Source organism: Chiloscyllium plagiosum, unplaced genomic scaffold (assembly GCF_037043375.1).
Source record: "Chiloscyllium plagiosum isolate Xiang-an unplaced genomic scaffold, Cpla_swu_hap1 HiC_scaffold_1, whole genome shotgun sequence".
Taxonomy (NCBI): Eukaryota; Metazoa; Chordata; class Chondrichthyes; order Orectolobiformes; family Hemiscylliidae; genus Chiloscyllium; species Chiloscyllium plagiosum.
Genome location: NW_028270139.1, coordinates 99,361,784 through 99,381,045, shown reverse-complemented (window position 1 = coordinate 99,381,045; position 19,262 = coordinate 99,361,784). Strand labels below are relative to the sequence as shown.

Below are 19,262 nucleotides of genomic sequence, written 5' to 3'. Positions count from 1 at the left end.
CATCGGCAAATTATAATTTTCAATTTGCAGGTTATTCCTTCATCACGAGTTGCTGAGCAACTTACACATTAATAATGATAAGTATTATTAATATGAGAATATATGAAATAAGGAGTGAAGACCAAATGATACATTGAGCCTGCTGTACCATTCGGTATGGTCATGGATGATCTTCAACTTCCCTTTTCTCTCTGCATCCTATATCCCACAGTTCCCTGAGAAAATCTATACATCTCAATCTAGTGTATTCAATGGTGGCAAATCCACAATCCTAAGGGCTGGAGAATTTCAAACTGTTAAAACTCTTTGAGTGCATACATTTCTCATCTTATCTGTCCTAAATTTATTGATGCCTTATGCTTTGCTGGTTGTAGGACCTTGCTGTACCCATATCTCTCTGAACATCAACAAAATACAAGTTTTGTGCTGTTTAAAAATATTCCGCTTTTTAAAAATCTTACAGCAGTTGTGAACAATATCTCCATTTGTTCACATTATTTTCTACCAGGTTTTGTGTAGTCAACAATTTTAGCTACAGTCTAGGGCAGTTTTCGGTTTGGCAAAATGTTGAATGAGGTGAATTAAGCATGCACCCATTGTCTTTGTTGGCTACTGTCGATGGGGGAGAGGGGTGGCAGTGAGGGCATGAATTTGGAATGTTCTCTAATTTCATGCTTATACTGGTATCCACTTGTCAATCACCTGTCTTTCGGTCTTGTGTCCTGTCTGGTAACAATTACCCAATCTCTCATACTTGGCTGCTTGTAGGACCTTGCTGTTTTCAAATAACCTGCTCGGTTAGCTTGTACAACGATTTTGGCTGCATTTCAAAAATGCTGATTAATTTATTGGTTGTAAATGTGATCGGGTAAGTTTATGTTAAGGGCCCTATTCATTTGTAATTTGATTCTTGTAGGCTTTCTTTCATTATTTCACACCAAATGTATTTCTTTATCTGTCATGACCAAAATGTTGTTTCCGCCACCAAGAATTCGCACTGCATCCTTTCATCTCAGTGAACTTCTCACAGCTCAAGAACAGTGGGTATATAAGGCTGTGAAATCATTTTGTCCTGTTTTGTCATTTTGTAATCCTTCTGCAAGTCAGCTGAACTTGGCAATGGTTTCAGTTTGCTGTTTTGACCTTAAAGCCTCCAAAACAGCAATGCGAACATCTATGTGTGTTGCTCCAATAGCCTGCAACCTGCAAACTCCAGTTCAGATGCCATTGGCAATAGCTAGCCAGTAGCTGTCTTCAGTAATCCTAAATTCAGATTCAATGATTTTGTAAGTCACTGAACATCAATATAAGAAGCTGTGGGACCACTGTGCAGACTAACAAACATAGGAATTCTTGCAACTTGTATTACAGTGTTCAGTAAAATATCATTAGCAGTATTACACTTGATAAGTTCAAATGTACCATACTAGAATTCAAGTCTTCTTCAAAAACGTCAGTTGCAGAAACATTTAATCTCCTGTGGTGAAGGTCAGCAAAATATCGTATAAACTTCCAGGCTGTTAGGGATTCTATATGTGGTGCAATTGATGGAAAATCTACCATCCGATTATAAATTTAATGAATTCACCCTAGTCCAGTGAGCTTTCTTGACTACAGCCCTGGGCGAGAGTCACAACTGTAAGAGAGCACCCTGCAGGGACTGATTTTCAGCTGTGTTCTTTCTGATTATTCTTTAAAGAATAGGGCATGTTTGGCCCAACAACACTTTAGCATTAAGTTTGCATAAGGGTAATTAAATTAAAAAGAAAATAAAAGTGACTTTACACCTAGTATGTTTTTTATTGCCTTGTTTGCTTAATTTTGTTATGGAGCTATATACACTGATGTTGCTTTGTGATGATTATCTGCAAGATGCTGATTAATAATTCCACTATGATGAGGAAGTAATGCTACACCAGCAAATATGTCCTGTTCAATTAGCAGGGTTTGTGTTTCTCTGACTGATGTATTCGCAGAGCATTTAGATTCTGCTGTGAAAGAGTCAAAACTCAGTTACAATCTATTCTGTGTTCAAACAATTCACAATGCTTGATTTTCTACCTCTTGCTAATGAATGCAATTCTTTTCTCTCTGTTAAATGTACAATACTCCACAGTTTTAAGATTTGTTCCTTGTTTAACATTCCCCCTCTTCTGGTAGGTTTGAAGATATCAATTTGTACACATTGCACAAAACGGGTGCAAGTGAATTTATTTGAATGGAAAAGCAAATCTGGCATTGTGTAAAAAAGCAGCCAATTCACAATGATCCATTTTACATGATGCTTAAGCCAAATTTACACCCTACTGATCTTTTGTAACAATCCAGGCATTCTTCATGGGTGAACCTAATACAGAATGATTTGAGAATGGAGGGCATCACAGTCAAGTCCAACTTTGTCCATATCCTACATTTACTACACATTTGTACACATACATTGTGGTTTTGTGAAGAGGATCAATAGCTACAACAAGTTTCTACTTCTGTGATAAAAACAGAAGGTAGTGGGGCTGCAAATCTTGGAGAGTCAGAGTCCATAAAGTATGGCACTGGAAAAAGCAGAGCACATCAGGCATCTGAGGAGGAGGAGAGTTGGCGTTTCAGGCAGGACCCTTCATCAGGCTGATGAAGTCTCCTGCCCAGAACGTCAACTCTCCGCCTCCTCGGATGCTGCCTAACTTGCTGTGCTTTTTCCAGCGCCACACTTTATCAGCTCTTATTAAAACAGAATACTGGAAATTATCGGCTGGGCAAGCAGCACTGAGGCAAGAGAAAATAGGACTAAAGTTTCACCACTGTGACCATCTGTCATAATGATTTTGATAAAAGGTTACAAATCTGAAATGTTAACCCTTTCTTTCTCCCCACTGAATGTTTTCCAGATTCTTTATTTCAAGTTTCTAACATCTGCAGTACTTTTCTTTTGCTGCTATAACGCACATTTCTTCAACATGCATTGGCTTTAACATGTTTGAAGAATTTAGACCATTACTTGTAGAACACAAACTGTCCTTGCCTGTATTAGCTATAATGCAATTTGGTGAAATGGCATGGCCATTGTGCAATTTTCCTATAGTGCAAGATCGCACGGGAACAGAACTATTGTCTTATATCAGAACTGACTGTGTCTAGTATTTGTTTTTTTAGCTCTTAACCCTGGATCATTGAGGTCAGCACAGAGACTAATTACAGTCTTAGTTGAAATTAGCTAATTATTTGTAGTGATTAGAACAAGGTCAGTCAAGAGCATCTCATAGAATACCCAATCAGGGAGACCTGGCTGGCAGATAAGAACAGGAGTGTCTGAGAGCTGGCTCTGAGGAAATGGGATTTGTGCGAAGGACTTTTCCATGTAAATAAAGTGTGACTTGGTGATGGGATATCAGCCTCTGTGGAGTTATTTCTGTGATGATGAGAGAAAAGCACGCTCCTGAAGAAATTTGCCCACAATTATCATCTTTAAGTTTGGGTAAGCATTTCTGGCATGATATTTCAGAAGCTTGACTAATTCGATCCTGCTGTAGAAGACTGAGCCCAGTAAGTGGAAAGATTGCATTACCTTTTCTGGGCAAATGACACCGGGGCAGATGAAAAGCAAAAAGTAGTTGTCCTAACAGTTTGTGGATCCATCGCTTTTTCTTTGTCACTCGCCGAACAAGTCTAACAGGGGCACCTGAGGCACCATGTACTAGAGTTAATGGACTTAGTTAAGGAATAATATGACCTCAAGCCTCCTCTAATTCTGAGACAATATTGGATTTACTTATTGATTTGAGAACCGAGAGATCTATACCAGGATTTTTGACGAGGTTAAGATGACTGGTAAAGGCAGAAATCAGAAGGCTGGAAAGTGAAGAAATCATCAGACCACTCCAGTTTGTGGAATGCACAGCATACGGATTGTGAAGTCCAATGGGTCGGTTCACCTTTGTGAGGATTTTAAACAAATGGTAAACCACTTTACAGAGCTGGATAAATACCCAATCCTTCACTGGTGGATTTATTTGCAAAGCTGGTTAGCAGGCTGTTCTTCACGAAGCTGGACATGAGCCATGTGTATTTGCAATTGTGGTTAGATGAGGTAAGGGTTTGTACCAATGTATGAAACTGCCATTTTGGGGTATTCTCAGCCTTTGCAAATGTAACAGTGGACAAAGGAGAACATTTCACAAGGTCTACCCTAGGTTGCCATTTATCTGGAAGTTGTGCTAATAACAGAGAAGACCAACAAGGATCATTTAGGGAACTTCAACATTGTCCTTAGACATCTCCCAGGCAGGTATATATTTTAGAAAGGAAAAATGTGTGTTCCAGGCACCCCGAGTGACCTACCTGGTCTAGAGTCGGAAAAATCAGGTTACCCCTGTTGCAAGATAAAGTGACAGTAATCAAAGACACCCTGGCTTCCACGTCTGTACCCAAGCTTAGGTCTTTCTTTGAGCTGGTGAATTATTATGAAAAGTTCAAATATAACCTGGCCTCAATCCTTTGCACCAACTCTTAAAAATGGGTCAGCCTTGAAAATGGCTATGTAGCCTAGCCATAGCTTTCAGAGAAGTGAAGAAATAGTTATCATCCTACACTATGATCCCAAGTGAGATCTGGCATTTCCCCGCAATGCCTCCCTGTGTGGCATCTGGGTTGTATTAGCTCATAGGTGGCCCAACAGCATTTGCATCCAGGACTTTGACTAATGCGGAGCATAAATATGAGACAGAGAAGGAAGGTTTGGTGGTCATACTTGGAATCAGGAAATTTCACCAATACCTTTTATGGATATAAATTTGTAATAATAACAGATCACAGACCCCTGCTGGGTCTACTTAAAGAGGAGAAAGTGAGGTCTGCAGATGCTGGAGATCAGAGCTGAAAATGTGTTGCTGGAAAAGCGCAGCAGGTCAGGCAGCATCCAGGGAACAGGAGAATCGATGTTTCGGGCATTAGCCCTTCTTCAGGAGGGCTTATGCCAATTCCTGAAGAAGGGCTTATGCCCGAAACGTCAATTCTCCTGTTCCCTGGATGCTGCCTGACCTGCTTCACTTTTCCAGCAACATATTTTCAGCTCTACTTAAAGAGGGCAAGACAGTGCCATCCTAACTTCAGGCCAAATTCAGTGGTGGGCTGTGATACTATGTACATGTCATTACGGGTTGGAACACTGCCAAGTAGTGAATGTAGATGCAATGAACCACCTCCCTCTGGCAGATACACCACCGTGTGGTACTGCCACTGGAAGAGTCCGTAATGGTTTTAAATTTTCTGAAGACACTTCTAGTCACAGCTGACATTATTGGACTTTGGACGCAGAAAGATCCAGTCCTGGCAACACTGAAACTGAAACAGATGGTGATAGGGGATGCCAAAAGGCCATCACAACCACACCTGAAATCCTTTGGACCTGGAGAGTCCAGATTACAGTAGAGGATGTGTGTTTTTATGGGGAGCAAAAGTGATTGGTAGTGACCTTTGCTTGGAACAGATACCGGTTGAACTCCTCCAGGATCATCCAGGGGTTTCCAAAATGAAGAAGTTGATAAGAAGTTATACCTGGTGGCCAGGATTGGATGCAGACATAGCCATGTTGGTGGGGCAGTGCCCAGACTGCCAGCAAGAATAAAAATTACGATCAGCAACTTCCCTATATTCACGGGAATGGCCAGATAAACCCTGGACTTGGACATCAACAATGCAGGTCCTTTCATGAGCTCAATGTTCCTGGTCATTGTGGTCGCCCACTCAAAGTGGCTGCAAGTGCATGGAGTTCCTTCATCAAACACGGGAACGATGATAGAAAAACTGAGCACATCTTTTGCAATACACAGATTCCCAGAAGTGTTTCTTATAAATAATGGGCTATCATTTACCAGCAGGGAATTTGAGTATTTGCTAAAGTTGAATGGTATTCTTCATCATATAAGGATGGCTCTACACCATCCATCATCCAATGGTCTGGCAGAAAGAGCAGTCAAAACTTTGAAAGCTGCAAACTCACAGCGCAGGAGTAAAACATGCCCAGCTCCTCATCAGCCTTTCCTACTGTTCTAGAATCAGTAGGTTCTCCCTCTCCGTAAAGCACTGAAGACATCTCGGAATCGGAGATGGACACGGTGAACATCGCCACCTCGACACCGTTGCCACTTGAAGAAGAGAATGGATTTCTTCTGATATGCTCTGGGCAGAAGAGGTGAACTACTGCATATCAGAAGAAATCCATTCTCTTCTTCAAGTGGCAACGGTGTCGAGGTGGCGATGTTCACCGTGTCCATCTCCGATTTCGAGATGTCTTCAGTGCTTTACGGAGAGGGAGAACCTACTGATTCTAGAACAGTAGGAAAGGCTGATGAGGAGCTGGGCATGTTTTACTCCTGCGCTGTGAGTTTGCAGCTTTCAAAGTTTTGACTGCTCTTTCTGCCAGACCATTGGATGATGGATGGTGTAGAGCCATCCTTATATGATGAAGAATACCATTCAACTTCAGCAAATACTCAAATTTCCTGCTGGTAAATGATAGCCTGGAGTTGTTCAGGGAGAGGTGGGCCCCGCAGGGAGTGGAGTGCATTATTTCCCCATCCAACTCTATTTTGCCCTCCCCTTCACTGTTTGATCACGCAGCATTGCCTTTTGATGTGAAGGGCACTGCTTGTCACTGGCCACTTGGGTGTTTCTTTGCTTCCTGGTGGTGGAAACTGAATAAAGATTCGTGCACCTTGTGTCTCTCACTGTGTCTCACACCTGCACACACACAACATGGGTGCCGGGGAAAAAAATAAGCACTACTGCAGTTAGGCGGTCGTGTCAGGGTATTTTAATAAAAAAGGACAAGAATGTCAAACATCCTATTCAAACTGGGGGAAAGAAAAGAACAGGAGTGTCAGACATCCTGTCACTCTGAGAGCTGGCTCTGCAGAAGTTGGATCAGTGCCAAGGACTCTCCATGTGTAAATAAAAGGTGACTTGCTGATGAGATACTGGCCTCAGTAGAGTTAATTTATGATTTACTTGTTTCCATTCATTCTCAACAAATCAGGTATTCTGAGAATCGATTATTTTCACACACAACTTTGCACTTGACTTGTAAATCTTCTGCTGTTTGGCTGCACTGTAAGTGATCAGCAACATGAGGGTAATGGGCTGAGTTCTGTAGGAAAAGCACCAATAAAAATTCTGAAGTTGGATAAAACAAACAAATTTACAAATCTTTTTCTGCAACTCTTGTTTCTGTACAGAGATGAGATTCACTTCTACTGAGCATCTCCCTGATGATTGCCTGTAAATGTGCCATGAGACTTTCTCCCTTAGATGCTGCTAATGCCATTAATTCCACTTGTGGTTGCAGAATGAGTTAGCACCACTCGCCTTCTGTTCCCATTAGAAAGAGTTGCTGCCTATTGTTTATGTTCTTTTCAAAAACCAAATTGAAGCCAAAGCTCCCTGTTTAGGGAATAATGTCCACAGATTGCAACCTGTCAGCCTGTAACACAACAACTTGATCCATGAAATCACTGTACACCATGTTCCTGTTAGATTGCTCAAGCCTCTTAATTCTGTGCAGCTTCTAATAAAGTGGAAAACCAACCGGACAAAAGTTATTATTCTGGCCACAATCATACAGATTGGAACTGGAAAGTTTGATTTATTTGCCTCATGCCTGTTTATAACGTTTATCTCACTATTTCCCATTCCAAAATCTCAGTTCTCACATTACTTCATTTTTCTATAGATAGTCTCGGGGATGGTAGTCTTACAGTTTTCAAAAGGAGTTCTGTCAAATGAAATTAAGTATTGAATGGCAGCAATGTTTACACTCTTGGGGAAGCAAGCCTCTTAAGGTACACTTCTGTTCTTTTAAAGATTATTTAAAAGTGAAGGGTTTTCTTTAAAATTGCTTCGATATTCATGTCTTTATGCGCACGATAAAGAAAATCGAAGAAGCCCTTTCAGGAAAATTGCTGACACCCAGAAGCCGAATACTCTTCGCTTTAATTTAATTGATTATTGTCACATGTACCTGGCTACAGTGAACAGTTTTTTGTTTTGTGTGCAGTACACGCAGATCATACCATACAGAGTGCATTAGGATAATAGAACAGAGATAGGAATACAATGTTATGGCTGCAGAGAAAGTGCAAAAAGAGTGAGAACAACAGCTGCCATCACCTTAGTAATTGACTCTGGCCCATTTATGTGGAAACCCTGTCATAAATTGTCCAATTTTATTTGTCACTCTTGAATAAGAATATTTTGATTTTTTTTTGCTGTGTTTCAGTCTTTGTATCTATTTCTGACTGGAATTCTTACAAAATAAGATTTCATCAGTATACAAATTTCCAACTTAAAAGATTCTGGTCTATGCTGCAGAACAGCAAGCAAATAAATTACAGTAAATGGAAGATGCTGAATGTCTATTGTTGTTACATTACAGAATGTCTTAATCCTCTGTGTTCACTACCTTGTACTTTGTTTCACTTACATTACAGAGCAACAGTATATTCTCTTTGATTTGTACTGCTTTTATTCTGCTGTACAATATTGCAGTTGCAATATTTTTATCACTAATTACATAATGTACTTTGAGTGCAGTCTGGCAGGCAAAGAGACACATGTGATAGAATTACCCCCTCCCTGGAAAGGCAAGAGGTGGTGAGGAGGAGGAAAAGTTGTTTTGAGTTTGCCCAGGAGAAAAACACACCCTCTTCTCACCGTACTGGGAGCAAACGCCCAGGTGCAACATTCTCAACTCACTGACAATTAGGCCTTTAAACAATAATGGGTCAGTTAAGGGCCTTAACTCAACACTTCCTTCAAGGGTGAGAAAGGGGGCTGGTTTCCCATTTGTGTAAACAGTGGCATCCTGCCTGGTTGGAAGGAGCCTCTATTTGCTAAGCTGGGGGCAAATGCACGCACATGGATAAGGGACATGGGGGAAGGTGGAATGTGCAAGTCATTTGCTTAAGGCAGCACTGATCTCCCTCTCAGCATGCACTCTCCCCAGTGAGAAGAAGAAATAAAAGCTGCCTCGTCATGCTGGATTGCGTGAGGACTACGGCTCATCTGCAAACTTTAGGACCCAGACTCAGGTTGCCAGTGTTAGGGCTGTGATAGGGTGAGTTACTTGCACACTTTATGGCTCTCAATGGGTTAACCTGTTGTTGATTGGATCAGTTACCATGCCAATGGAGATGCCATATTAGTCACCATGCAAAATCCTTGTCCCCTCACATCGAAAATTGGCCCCGTAGATCCTGAAGGTCTGTGGATTGCAATCTCAGTGGCTGTTAGATTATGTCCAAAGATGTACTTCAACACCGTTGATAACACAGGGCACAAAATATTTGTTGATTCATTGGTGAGCTATCTGATTCCATTCATTATCAATTGTTTAAAGTTAATAATTAGCTGTTACTGCGAAACAAAACGAGTTTGGGATATATAAGTCTTTCATTACTTCAGTCAATTCTGGCCATATTTATCAAAACCATCACTACATTCATTTGTAGAGGGACAGAGAAAAAAATCTAATCTAATTAAATACGTACCACAACCGTAAGCTGTTTCCTATTCAGATTGTTGAAACTAAATATAGCTTTTGTGCTGTATGCTGGATGTCTCTGAGTAGATTAAAAGATTGACATTGCTTCTCATTGATAAAGTGCATTATGAAAGGATGGCATTATTGAGGATCAAATTTAGACTTCCTCTGTTTCACAATCTTTCTTAGGTAATTTTGACCATTGAGAAACCAAACTTGTTCTTTGAGCCACACATGATACATTTATGAATTGGAAAAACCCAGGGGCTTAATTTTGCCAAAACCCCCTGTCAGGTGACATTGAACTCTTGTTGTTTTCAGTCTTTTGTTGGTGACTGCTCAAAAAGCACCAATAAAACGGAATTAAAATTCACGACTTCTGCTGGAAGTAAATGGTTTCAAAATAATTTTCAGTTAAATAAAAGTCTGCTATTTTCTGAATGTAGAAACTAACCTGCATGGAAATAATGTGAAATAATTTGATGTAAGCTGTCTTCTTGTCTTTTTCTAGACAATACCTATGTGTCAAATTCAGAGAATGACGATGATGTGCTAGTCACAAGAGACCCCATTCCAGTCATTTTCCAAAGAATAGCAACAGGTAAGACCTTGAAATTTAGACGCATTTTGGACCATGTTAGAAAGATTCAGAACTGTTCTATTGGGGTGGAAAAAATGGGATAAAAAAGATGTGATTAAGGACAAGTTTGATTAACATATAAGAAATAGAAGATATTAACTGATAGGATTGGATGAAGATCAGTAGGAGGGGACTGTTGTGAAGCATATGCATTCTCATGGGCCAGTTGATTGAATGTCCTGTTACAACACTTATTACTGTGAAATATATGAATTAAGAAAACCATAATAACAGGAGATTTTCTCTGAAGTTTAATTCTGAGGAAATCAGAAATATATTCTTTTATTAAAGTGTACAAAAGCAACTTTAATTAAATAGTGCTATTAATAAAGGAAAATTCTATAAACTATAACTGTCAAGCCATCCGAACAGATATTTAAGCAAAAAAAAAGATTCTAAGGAGTGCTTTGATGGGAAAAGAGGAAATGGAAGGTAGGAGACGTTTAAAGAAGGAATTCCAGATTTTACAGCCTCGGCAGCTAAAGGTGAGGCTGACAATTTCACAACAACTAGCAATGCAGAAATACATCTTTCTTCCAATAATTTATTCCTGCCAATTCTGTTATAATAGTGGTGTTGTAGTTGATTGTCGATGTAATGAATGATTTGAACCCATCATTTAAACACAGAGTGAAATTTTCCCATTTCTGGTGAGATGTGGACAATGTTGAGAAGGCTGAGAAAATACAGCAAGAGAGCAAAAGTCTGAATCTGAAAGTTGAATAACGTTCTTTCCAATTTTTTTTCCCTTAAGCCTAAGATGGTGACTTTAGAATATTGCTACTGAGTAGTGGTGGCTTTATTTCTGTATATTTACATTCTTTTGATAGTTTAACTCACCTAATTTATACATTACTTTCAAGTATTCACTCCTCCTACAATAGCACAAATTCCCAATGTGGAAGTCAATAAGTACCTGGTGGCTGCAACTCACTAATTCCTTGTGCCAATAAGGAGGTAGTGTCCCCGTCAGTCAAAGGGCTTGTTCAGTACCACTTGAGGGGGCTAGTCTGTTCACCGAGGCCCTCGGATCTACCAGAGTCCACGAATCTTGTCTTTGCAGTCTGAGATTGGTCCACAGTCGGTGTTCCAAGTCAAGACCACAGAAAAGTCAGTCAGGATGCTGCGAGCTATCACTTCAGGGGATGGGCCAGTTTATTCTGCAGTGAGGCAAACAGAGACTGTGTGTGATTGGAAGTAGATGGAACTGTAGTTACTAGTGATATGGATGTGAGGTGACACCAATAAATGATTAGGAGACACATGGGACAGGAGGACCAGTTCTGGTCTCCTTGCAATAGCAAAGATGTTGTTAAACTTGAAAAAGTTCAGAAAAGATTTACAAGGATGTTGCCAGGGTTGGAGGGAGCCACAGGGAGAGGCAGAATAGGCTGTGGCTTTTCCCCTGGAGAGTCAGAGGCTGTCGGGTGACCTTATTGACGTTTATAAAATCATGAGGGGCATGGATGGGGTGAATAGCCAAGGTTTTTCCCAGGGTGATGGAGTCCCAATCTAGGGGCATAGGTTTAGGATGAAAGAGGAAAGATTTAAAACAGACCGAAGGGGCAACTTTTTTATGCAGAGAGTGGTGTGTGTATGGAATGAGTTGTCAGATGAAGTGGTGGAAGCAGGTAAATTATGTCATTTAAAAGGCATCTAGATGGGTACGTGAATAGGAAGGGTTTCGAGGAATATGGGCCAAATGCTGGTAAGTGGGACTAGATCAGTCTAGGGTATTTGGTCAGCATGGACGAGTTGGAACGAAGGGTCTGTTTCCATGCTGTACATCCCTATGACTCTGACTTTGAGGGTTTAGTAGTTTGAGAAAATGATGTGTGAGAGCTGCTGAGTGGGCTTCATGTATGAAGTAGAAAGAGTTGTAATCCATAACAGCCTAACCAAAATCTGATGTTTTAAACAAAAATGTCACTGTGAGGTTAGATGAAGTAGGAATCATTTTCCCATCTGCACAGAAGTCCTGGCGATACCCTAATGAGGCTCAAACCCTATTTTCACATGTGTCTCAAGTTTGATGGGTTATGCATTGTCAACATCATGAAAGTGGACCATAATCAATTTTTATGCTGCATCTGAGATTGAATTCTACTCCCTTGTTACCAGTGAAAATATTGTTTTCATTTTCAAAGTGTGCCTTACATTAGATTTTTTTTCTTTGGTTTTAACTCAATTTTTCAAATTGATCAAGAATCACACTTTATCAAATAAGTAATAATGCATTAGTGATGCTGTTATTGATGATAATAAACCAAAACACTGGTGCTCTTTTCATTAGAGACAGCATTATCACTGGGTTGGTATACAGTCATGCCTCCGCAGGCAGTGCTGCCCCAGCCTTACACGTAGCTGTTGCCATCCGTGGGAATATGAGGTCAAAGTGTTTTTGGCTGAGCAGCTCAAGGCACCTGCTTGCTCGTTCAAACATGACAACAGGAACAGGCAATAAATAATCAAAAACTGAAACTTCAGCACAATTGTTGTTTTAACAGCAAGCTGTTGATAATAACTTGCAGTACAAATAGACTACCTACACAGATGTAGCTTTGACAGCACAGGATTAATAAGTATCCTACTGTATTCAAAGGCCCCTAGAACATTTTCACATATTTAATACTTGGACGATTTCCATTTAACTGTTACTCTTCAATGTTTGTTGCCAGTTGTCAATAACAACTGATGAGACCATAGATTGGAAAGGCAATACTTTTGCCATTTGATTTGTAGCTAGATTTCACATCCTCCACAGATGTGAAATTTCATCACCAATTTTATCTTACCTTGTTAAGTCATCAAACCAAACTTCATAAATCCAATTTAAATAAAGAACAAAGCACACTACAGCACAGGGACAGATCTTTGGCCCACCAAGCCTGCACTGATTCCTAATCATTTATTAATACCCACTACTTACTGTCCATACATAGTTTCTATCACTCTGGTCACCATCTGTTCATGTGTCTATCAAGATACATCTTAAATGTTGCTAACATGCCTGCTTCCATCACCTCCACTGGTAGTACATTCCAAGCACCCACTGTCTTCTGTGTGAAAAACTTTCCTGACACTTCTCCCCAAAAATTTCTACCTCTCATCTTGCACCTGCCCTCTTTTGGGAGAAAGTGAGGACTGCAGATGCTGGAGATCAGAGCTGAAAATGTGTTGCTGGAAAAGCGCAGCAGGTCAGGCAGCATCCAAGGAGCAGGAGAATTGACGTTTCGGGCATGAGCCCTGCTGGACACACTTTCCTCATTCCTGAAGAAGGGCTCATGCCCGAAACGTCGATTCTCCTGCTCCTTGGATGCTGCGCTTTTCTAGCAACACGTTTTCAGCCCTACCCTCTTCTGATTGACCTTTCCACCCTGGGAAAAGGCCTCTGACTATCCACCTTATCTATGCTTCTCATAAATTAGTAAATATCTATCAGGTCGCCCCTTAACCTGTATCTTGCCAGTGAAAATAATATGAGTTTATCCAACCTCTTTTCATATCTAAAACCCTCCAGACCAGACAACATCCTGGTGAACCTTCTCTGCACCTTGTCCAAAGTTTCCACGTCGTTCTGGTAGTGTGGTGACCAGAACTGAATGCAATATTCTAAATGTGGCCAAACCAATGTTTTGTGCAGTTGTAACCTAGCTTGCCAACTTTTACATTCAGTGCCCCAGCCAATCAAGGCAACTGTGTGCTCTATGCCTGCTTGACCACCTTATCTACCTGTGTTGCCACTTCCAGGGATCTGTCGACCTGTACACCCAGATCTTTCAGTGCTCCTAAGGGTTTTGCCATTTATTTGTATAATTTGAATCTGTATTTGATCCTCCAAAATGCATCACCTTGCATTTATATGGATTAAACTGCATTTCTCTGCCCAAATCTGCAAGCTATCTATATCCTTCTGTATCATTTGACAATCTTCACCATCTGCACTCTCTAGTTTTGGTGTAATCCACAAACTTACCAATCAGACCATCTACATTTCCTCCAGATCATTTATATCTATATATTACAAATAAAATAGATCCCACACTAATCCCTACGGAACACCACTTGTTACTGATCTCCATTCCAAAAAACACCCTGCCACCGCTATTCTCTATGACCAAGCCTGTTGTGTATTCATCTAGGCAACACACCCTAAGTCCTATGAGACTCTATCTTTTTTGCCAATCTGCCATGAGGTACCTTATCAACTGCTTTACTAAAGTCCATGAAGACAACATTGACTGCCCTTTCCTCATTAATAATTATTGCACCTACTCAAAAAAAACAATCAATTTGGTGAGACATGACCTCCCTCACACAGATTCATGCTGCTTATCACTAACAAGTCTATTCACTTCCAAATGTGAAAAAATCATGTCCCTCAGTATCTTCTCCAACAACCTCCCCACCACTGATGTCAGGCTCACCGGCCTGTTATTATCTGGATTATCGCTGTTTCTCTTCTTAAACAAAGGAACAACATTAGCCATAGGTCTTCTAAAACCTCACCTGAAGCCAAAGAACATGGAGAGATATCTGTTAAAGCCCTAGCTATTTCCTACCTTGCCTCCCACAGTACCCTGGGATAGACCCCATCTGGCCCTCGGGACTTGTCTATCTTAATGTGTTTTAAGGCATCCAACACTTCCTCCTTCATTATGTTGATCTGCCCAAGAGCATTCAAACACCTTTTTCTAACCTGAACGTCCCTCATGTCCCTTTCTTTAATGTACACCAATATACTCAGCAAGGATCTCACCCATTTCCTGTGGTCCCACTCATAAGCTCTCTCCTTTATCCTTGAGTGAGCTTCTGCTTTCCCTGGCTACCCTTTTGCTCCTAATATATTTACAAAATGCCTTGGGATTCTCCTTAACCCTGCTGGCTAATGACATTTCCTAACTCCCCGTTAGAGCTCCTTCTTACCTTTTATTTAGTCTTTAAGGACTTTGTCTGTTTTTTTGTCTAGACCTTAGGTATGCTTCCTTTTCTTTGACTAAGCTGATAATTTCCCTGTCAGTTCCTGACTTTTGCTTCTTCCTCTGTCTCGCCTAAACTATAGATAACCTGAAATGTTAAGCTGCCAACCTTGCCCCTCTTACAACCATGTCACTGTGATAGTAAAACATCATAATTACATTCATTAATCCTAGCTCTAAGTTCATCTGTCTTACCTTTATAGTTCTTCAATGAAGCAAATATAGTCCAAACCTCCAGTTCCACTGAACTCACTAACCTCTTCCTGACTGCTCTTCTTCTTAGCCATATCAGCCTTGGTCTCAATCTCTTTCTCAATCTCTGTATTTACTGACCAGCTGCTCTGATTCCCATACCCCTGCCACACTAGTTTAAACCCCCCTGTGTGGCACTATCAAACCTCCTCAATGCAATAAATTCATTAAGAACTCAATTATTGACAGAGTCCCATTAAACAGAGAATCAGAGAATCGTGACAGTGCAAGAGGTAATTTGGCCCATTAGATTAGATTAGATTCCCTACAGTGTGGAAACAGGCCCTTTGGCCCAACAAGTTCACACTGACCCTAGACGATCAACCCACCCAGTCCGTCCCTCTGACTAATGCACCTAACATTATGGACAATTTAGCATGGCCAATTCACCTGACCTGCCTATCTTTGGACTGTGGGAGGAAACTGGAGTACCCAGAGGAAACCCACGCAGACATGGGGAGAATGTGCAAACTCCACACAGACAGTTGCCCAAGGCTGGAATTGAATCTAGGATCCTGGTGCTGTGAGGCAGCAGTGCTAACCACTGAGCCACCGTGCCGCCTCAAGATTATCTTATGTTTAACATAAGAAAATCTTATGTTTATGCTAACTCTCTGTAAAAATAATTCACATTTCATACCCCCACGTTTTCATCACACAGTAATACAGCATGGAAACAGACTCTTCAGTCCAACCAGTGCTTGCCAAACGTAATCCCAAACTAAACTAGTCCAACCTGCCTGCTCCTGGCTCAAATCCCTCCAAACCTTTTCTATTTATGTATCCATCCAAATGACTTTTAAACATTGTAATTGTACCCACACCCACCACTTTCTCAGGAAATTCTGATCAAGTATCTTTTTCTAATGAAGACCCAATTTATTTTGAAAAACTTGATTGAATCTATCTCCAGCCAATAGTCAGGGAATGTCTCCCAGATCCTAACCACTTGCTATGCAGTACTAGTTTTGCCAAAATCGACAGTTAAAGCCTTGTCTGTTTCAATCCTTCTGCCAAAGATAGCATTTTTCCCTATTCATTCTGTCCAAATCTGTCATGGTTTTGAACATCTCCAACAAATCTTAACTGACATCTGGATTTTTGATATCAAGGCAGATAGACCTGGCTGACCTGCCTTTGGAGAAAATGCCCCATCACAGTCAAATTTCATTGCCAGCAGTGAGGATAGGGGGCCAAGTGTAGGATTAATGTTGAGTACATTGTGTCCAAAAGAAAGCTATAGGGAGGGAAGGCTGAGTGCAGCAGTAGGCTATTTAAAAGGCCAACCCCGGTTCTCTGGACCATGCCTCCGCTGTTTCCTTATATTATAGACTTCCTTCCGTGCTGACTCATGCTTCCCCATAGTCTGAGAGACAAGCCAGGGAACTGTAGACCAGTGAGCCTGACCTCAGTGGTGGGCAAGTAGTTGGAGGGAATCCTGAGAGACAGGATGTACATGTATTTGGAAAGGAAAGGACTGATTAGGGATAGTCTACATGGTTTTGTGCATGGGAAATCATGTCTCACAAACTTGATTGAGTTTTTTGAAGAAATAACAAAGAAGATTAGTGAGGGCAGAGCAGTAGATGTGATCTATATGGACTTCAGTAAGACGTTTGACAAGGTTCCCCATGGGAGACTGATTAGCAAGGTTAGATGGAATACAGGGAGAACTAGCCATTTGGATACAGAACGGGCTCAAAGGTAGAAGACAGAGGGTTATGGTGGAGGGTTATTTTTCAGACTGGAGGCCTGTGACCAGTGGAGTGCCACAAGGATCGGTGCTGGGTCCTCTACTTTTTGCCATTTACATAAATGATTTGGATGTGAGTATAAGAGGTACAGTTAGTAAGTTTGCAGATGACACCAAAATTGGAGGTGTAGTGGACAGCGAAGAGGGTTACTTCAGATTACAACAAGATCTGGACCAGATGGGCCAATGGGCTGAGAAGTGGCAGATGGAGTTTAATTCAGCTAAATGCGAGGTGCTGCATTTTAGGAAAGCAAATCAGGGCAGGACTTATACACTTAATGGTAAGGTCCTAGGGAGTGTTGCTGAACAAAGAGACCCTTGGAATGCAGGTTTTTAGCTCCTTGAAAGTGGAGTCGCAGGTAGATAGGATAGTGAAGAAAGTGTTTGGTATGCTTTCCTTTATTGGTCAGAGTATTGAGTACAGGAGTTGGGAGGTCATGTTGCGGCTGTACAGGACATTGGTTAGGCCACTATTGGAATATTGCGTGTAATTCTGGTCTCCTTCCTATTGAAAAGATGTTGTGAAACTTGAAAGGGTTCAGAAAAGATTTACAAGGATGTTGCCAGGGATGGAGTATTTGAGCTATAGGGAGAGGCTGAACAGGCTGGGGCTGTTTTCCCTGGAGCGTCGGAGACTGAGGGGTGACCTTATAGAGGTTTACAAAATTATGAGGGGCAATGATAGGATAAGTAGATAAAGTCTTTTCCCTGGGGTCGGGGAGTCCAGAACTAGAGGGCATAGGTTTAGGGTGAGAGGGGAAAGATATAAAAGAGACCTAAGGGGCAACTTTTTCATGCTGAGGGTGGTACGTGTATGGAATGAGCTGCCAGAGGATGTGGTGGAGGCTGGTACAATTGCAACATTTACGAGGCATTTGGATGGGTATATGAATAGGAAGGGTTTGGAGGGTTATGGGCCAGGTACTGGCAGGTGGGACTAGATTGGGAGGGGATATCTGATCGGCGTGTACAGGTTGGACCGAAGGGTCTTTTTTCATGATGTACATCTGTATGACTCTATGACTCTAAGCTATGCTGCACACACAAGTATCTTCCTTTGGTCGGGGAACCAGAACTGCATGCAATACATCAGGTGCCATCTAGCCAAAATTTTAAGACAGTTTTTTGAAGATGCCATTGACAGGGGAGTGAAGATGGAGTGGGGGAATCAATGGTTTTTCAGAAGGATTTTGAAGTTAGTATCACAGTTCGAACACATGAGCTACAAAGTAACACATTGTCAGGTCTTGAAGATGGTTACTGGAAAGAAACTAGAGAATAGGAATAAATGGATCATTCTCAGGTTGCCAGACTGTGACTAGCAGAGTACCACAAGAATCAAGGCATGGGCCCCAGCTGTTCATGATCCATGCAAATGATTTGGAGACGGGACTAAATGTAATATCTCAAAGTTTGTGGATGAAGCAAAACTTAAGTAGGAATAGAAGTTGCAAACAAATTCAAAGAGGCTTCAAAGGAGTTGAACAGCCTGTGTACAGGAATAAAATGTGACAGGTGGAATATTATGTGAATCCAATGTGAGGTTATCCATTTTGGTAGAAGGAATTGAGGTCTACAAAACATGGTGAGAGATTGGAGAGTGCTAATGTCCAAAGAGAGACAAGTGTCTTTGTTCTTAAGTCACTGAAAGTTAACATGCAGCTGCAACAAGCAATTCAGAAGATATATGGTGTGTTGGCTTTTATCCAAGCGGATCATTGTGATAGATTTCAGTATTTTCAGTATTACTGACATGAAGCGAACACATTTGTAGTTCCCTGCTTTCTCTTTCTCTCCTTTCTTAAATAGTGGGATTCAGTTGTATTGAATATTGTAAAGGCTGAAATAAATAGACTGTGAATTTACAAGGGCGTCCAATGATAAAGAAGAAAGAAATAAACATAGATGTGAGGCCATAATATGATTGGCCATGATCCTGTCAAATAGTGGAGCAGCCTTGAGAGGTCACATGGCTAACTCCTGTTCTGAATAAGAATGCTGTATGTTCATTAGCTTTTGACATTTCATAAACCTGCGCAAATAAGAGACATTGACAAAAAAGATCACATATTGTGACATCATAACACCATCGATATTCTTTGCATCTCT

General features: G+C 41.0%; 1 protein-coding gene across 1 annotated transcript in view; it reads left to right on the top strand.

Moving 5' to 3' along the window:
- Positions 1 to 19,262, top strand: part of parp8 (poly (ADP-ribose) polymerase family, member 8) — a 384,586-nt gene that overhangs the window by 154,503 nt on the left and 210,821 nt on the right. The window contains exon 4 of the mRNA XM_043688244.2: positions 10,041 to 10,130. Coding sequence (XP_043544179.1) covers positions 10,041 to 10,130 — 90 coding nt within the window. The remainder of the gene's footprint in view (positions 1 to 10,040; positions 10,131 to 19,262) is intronic.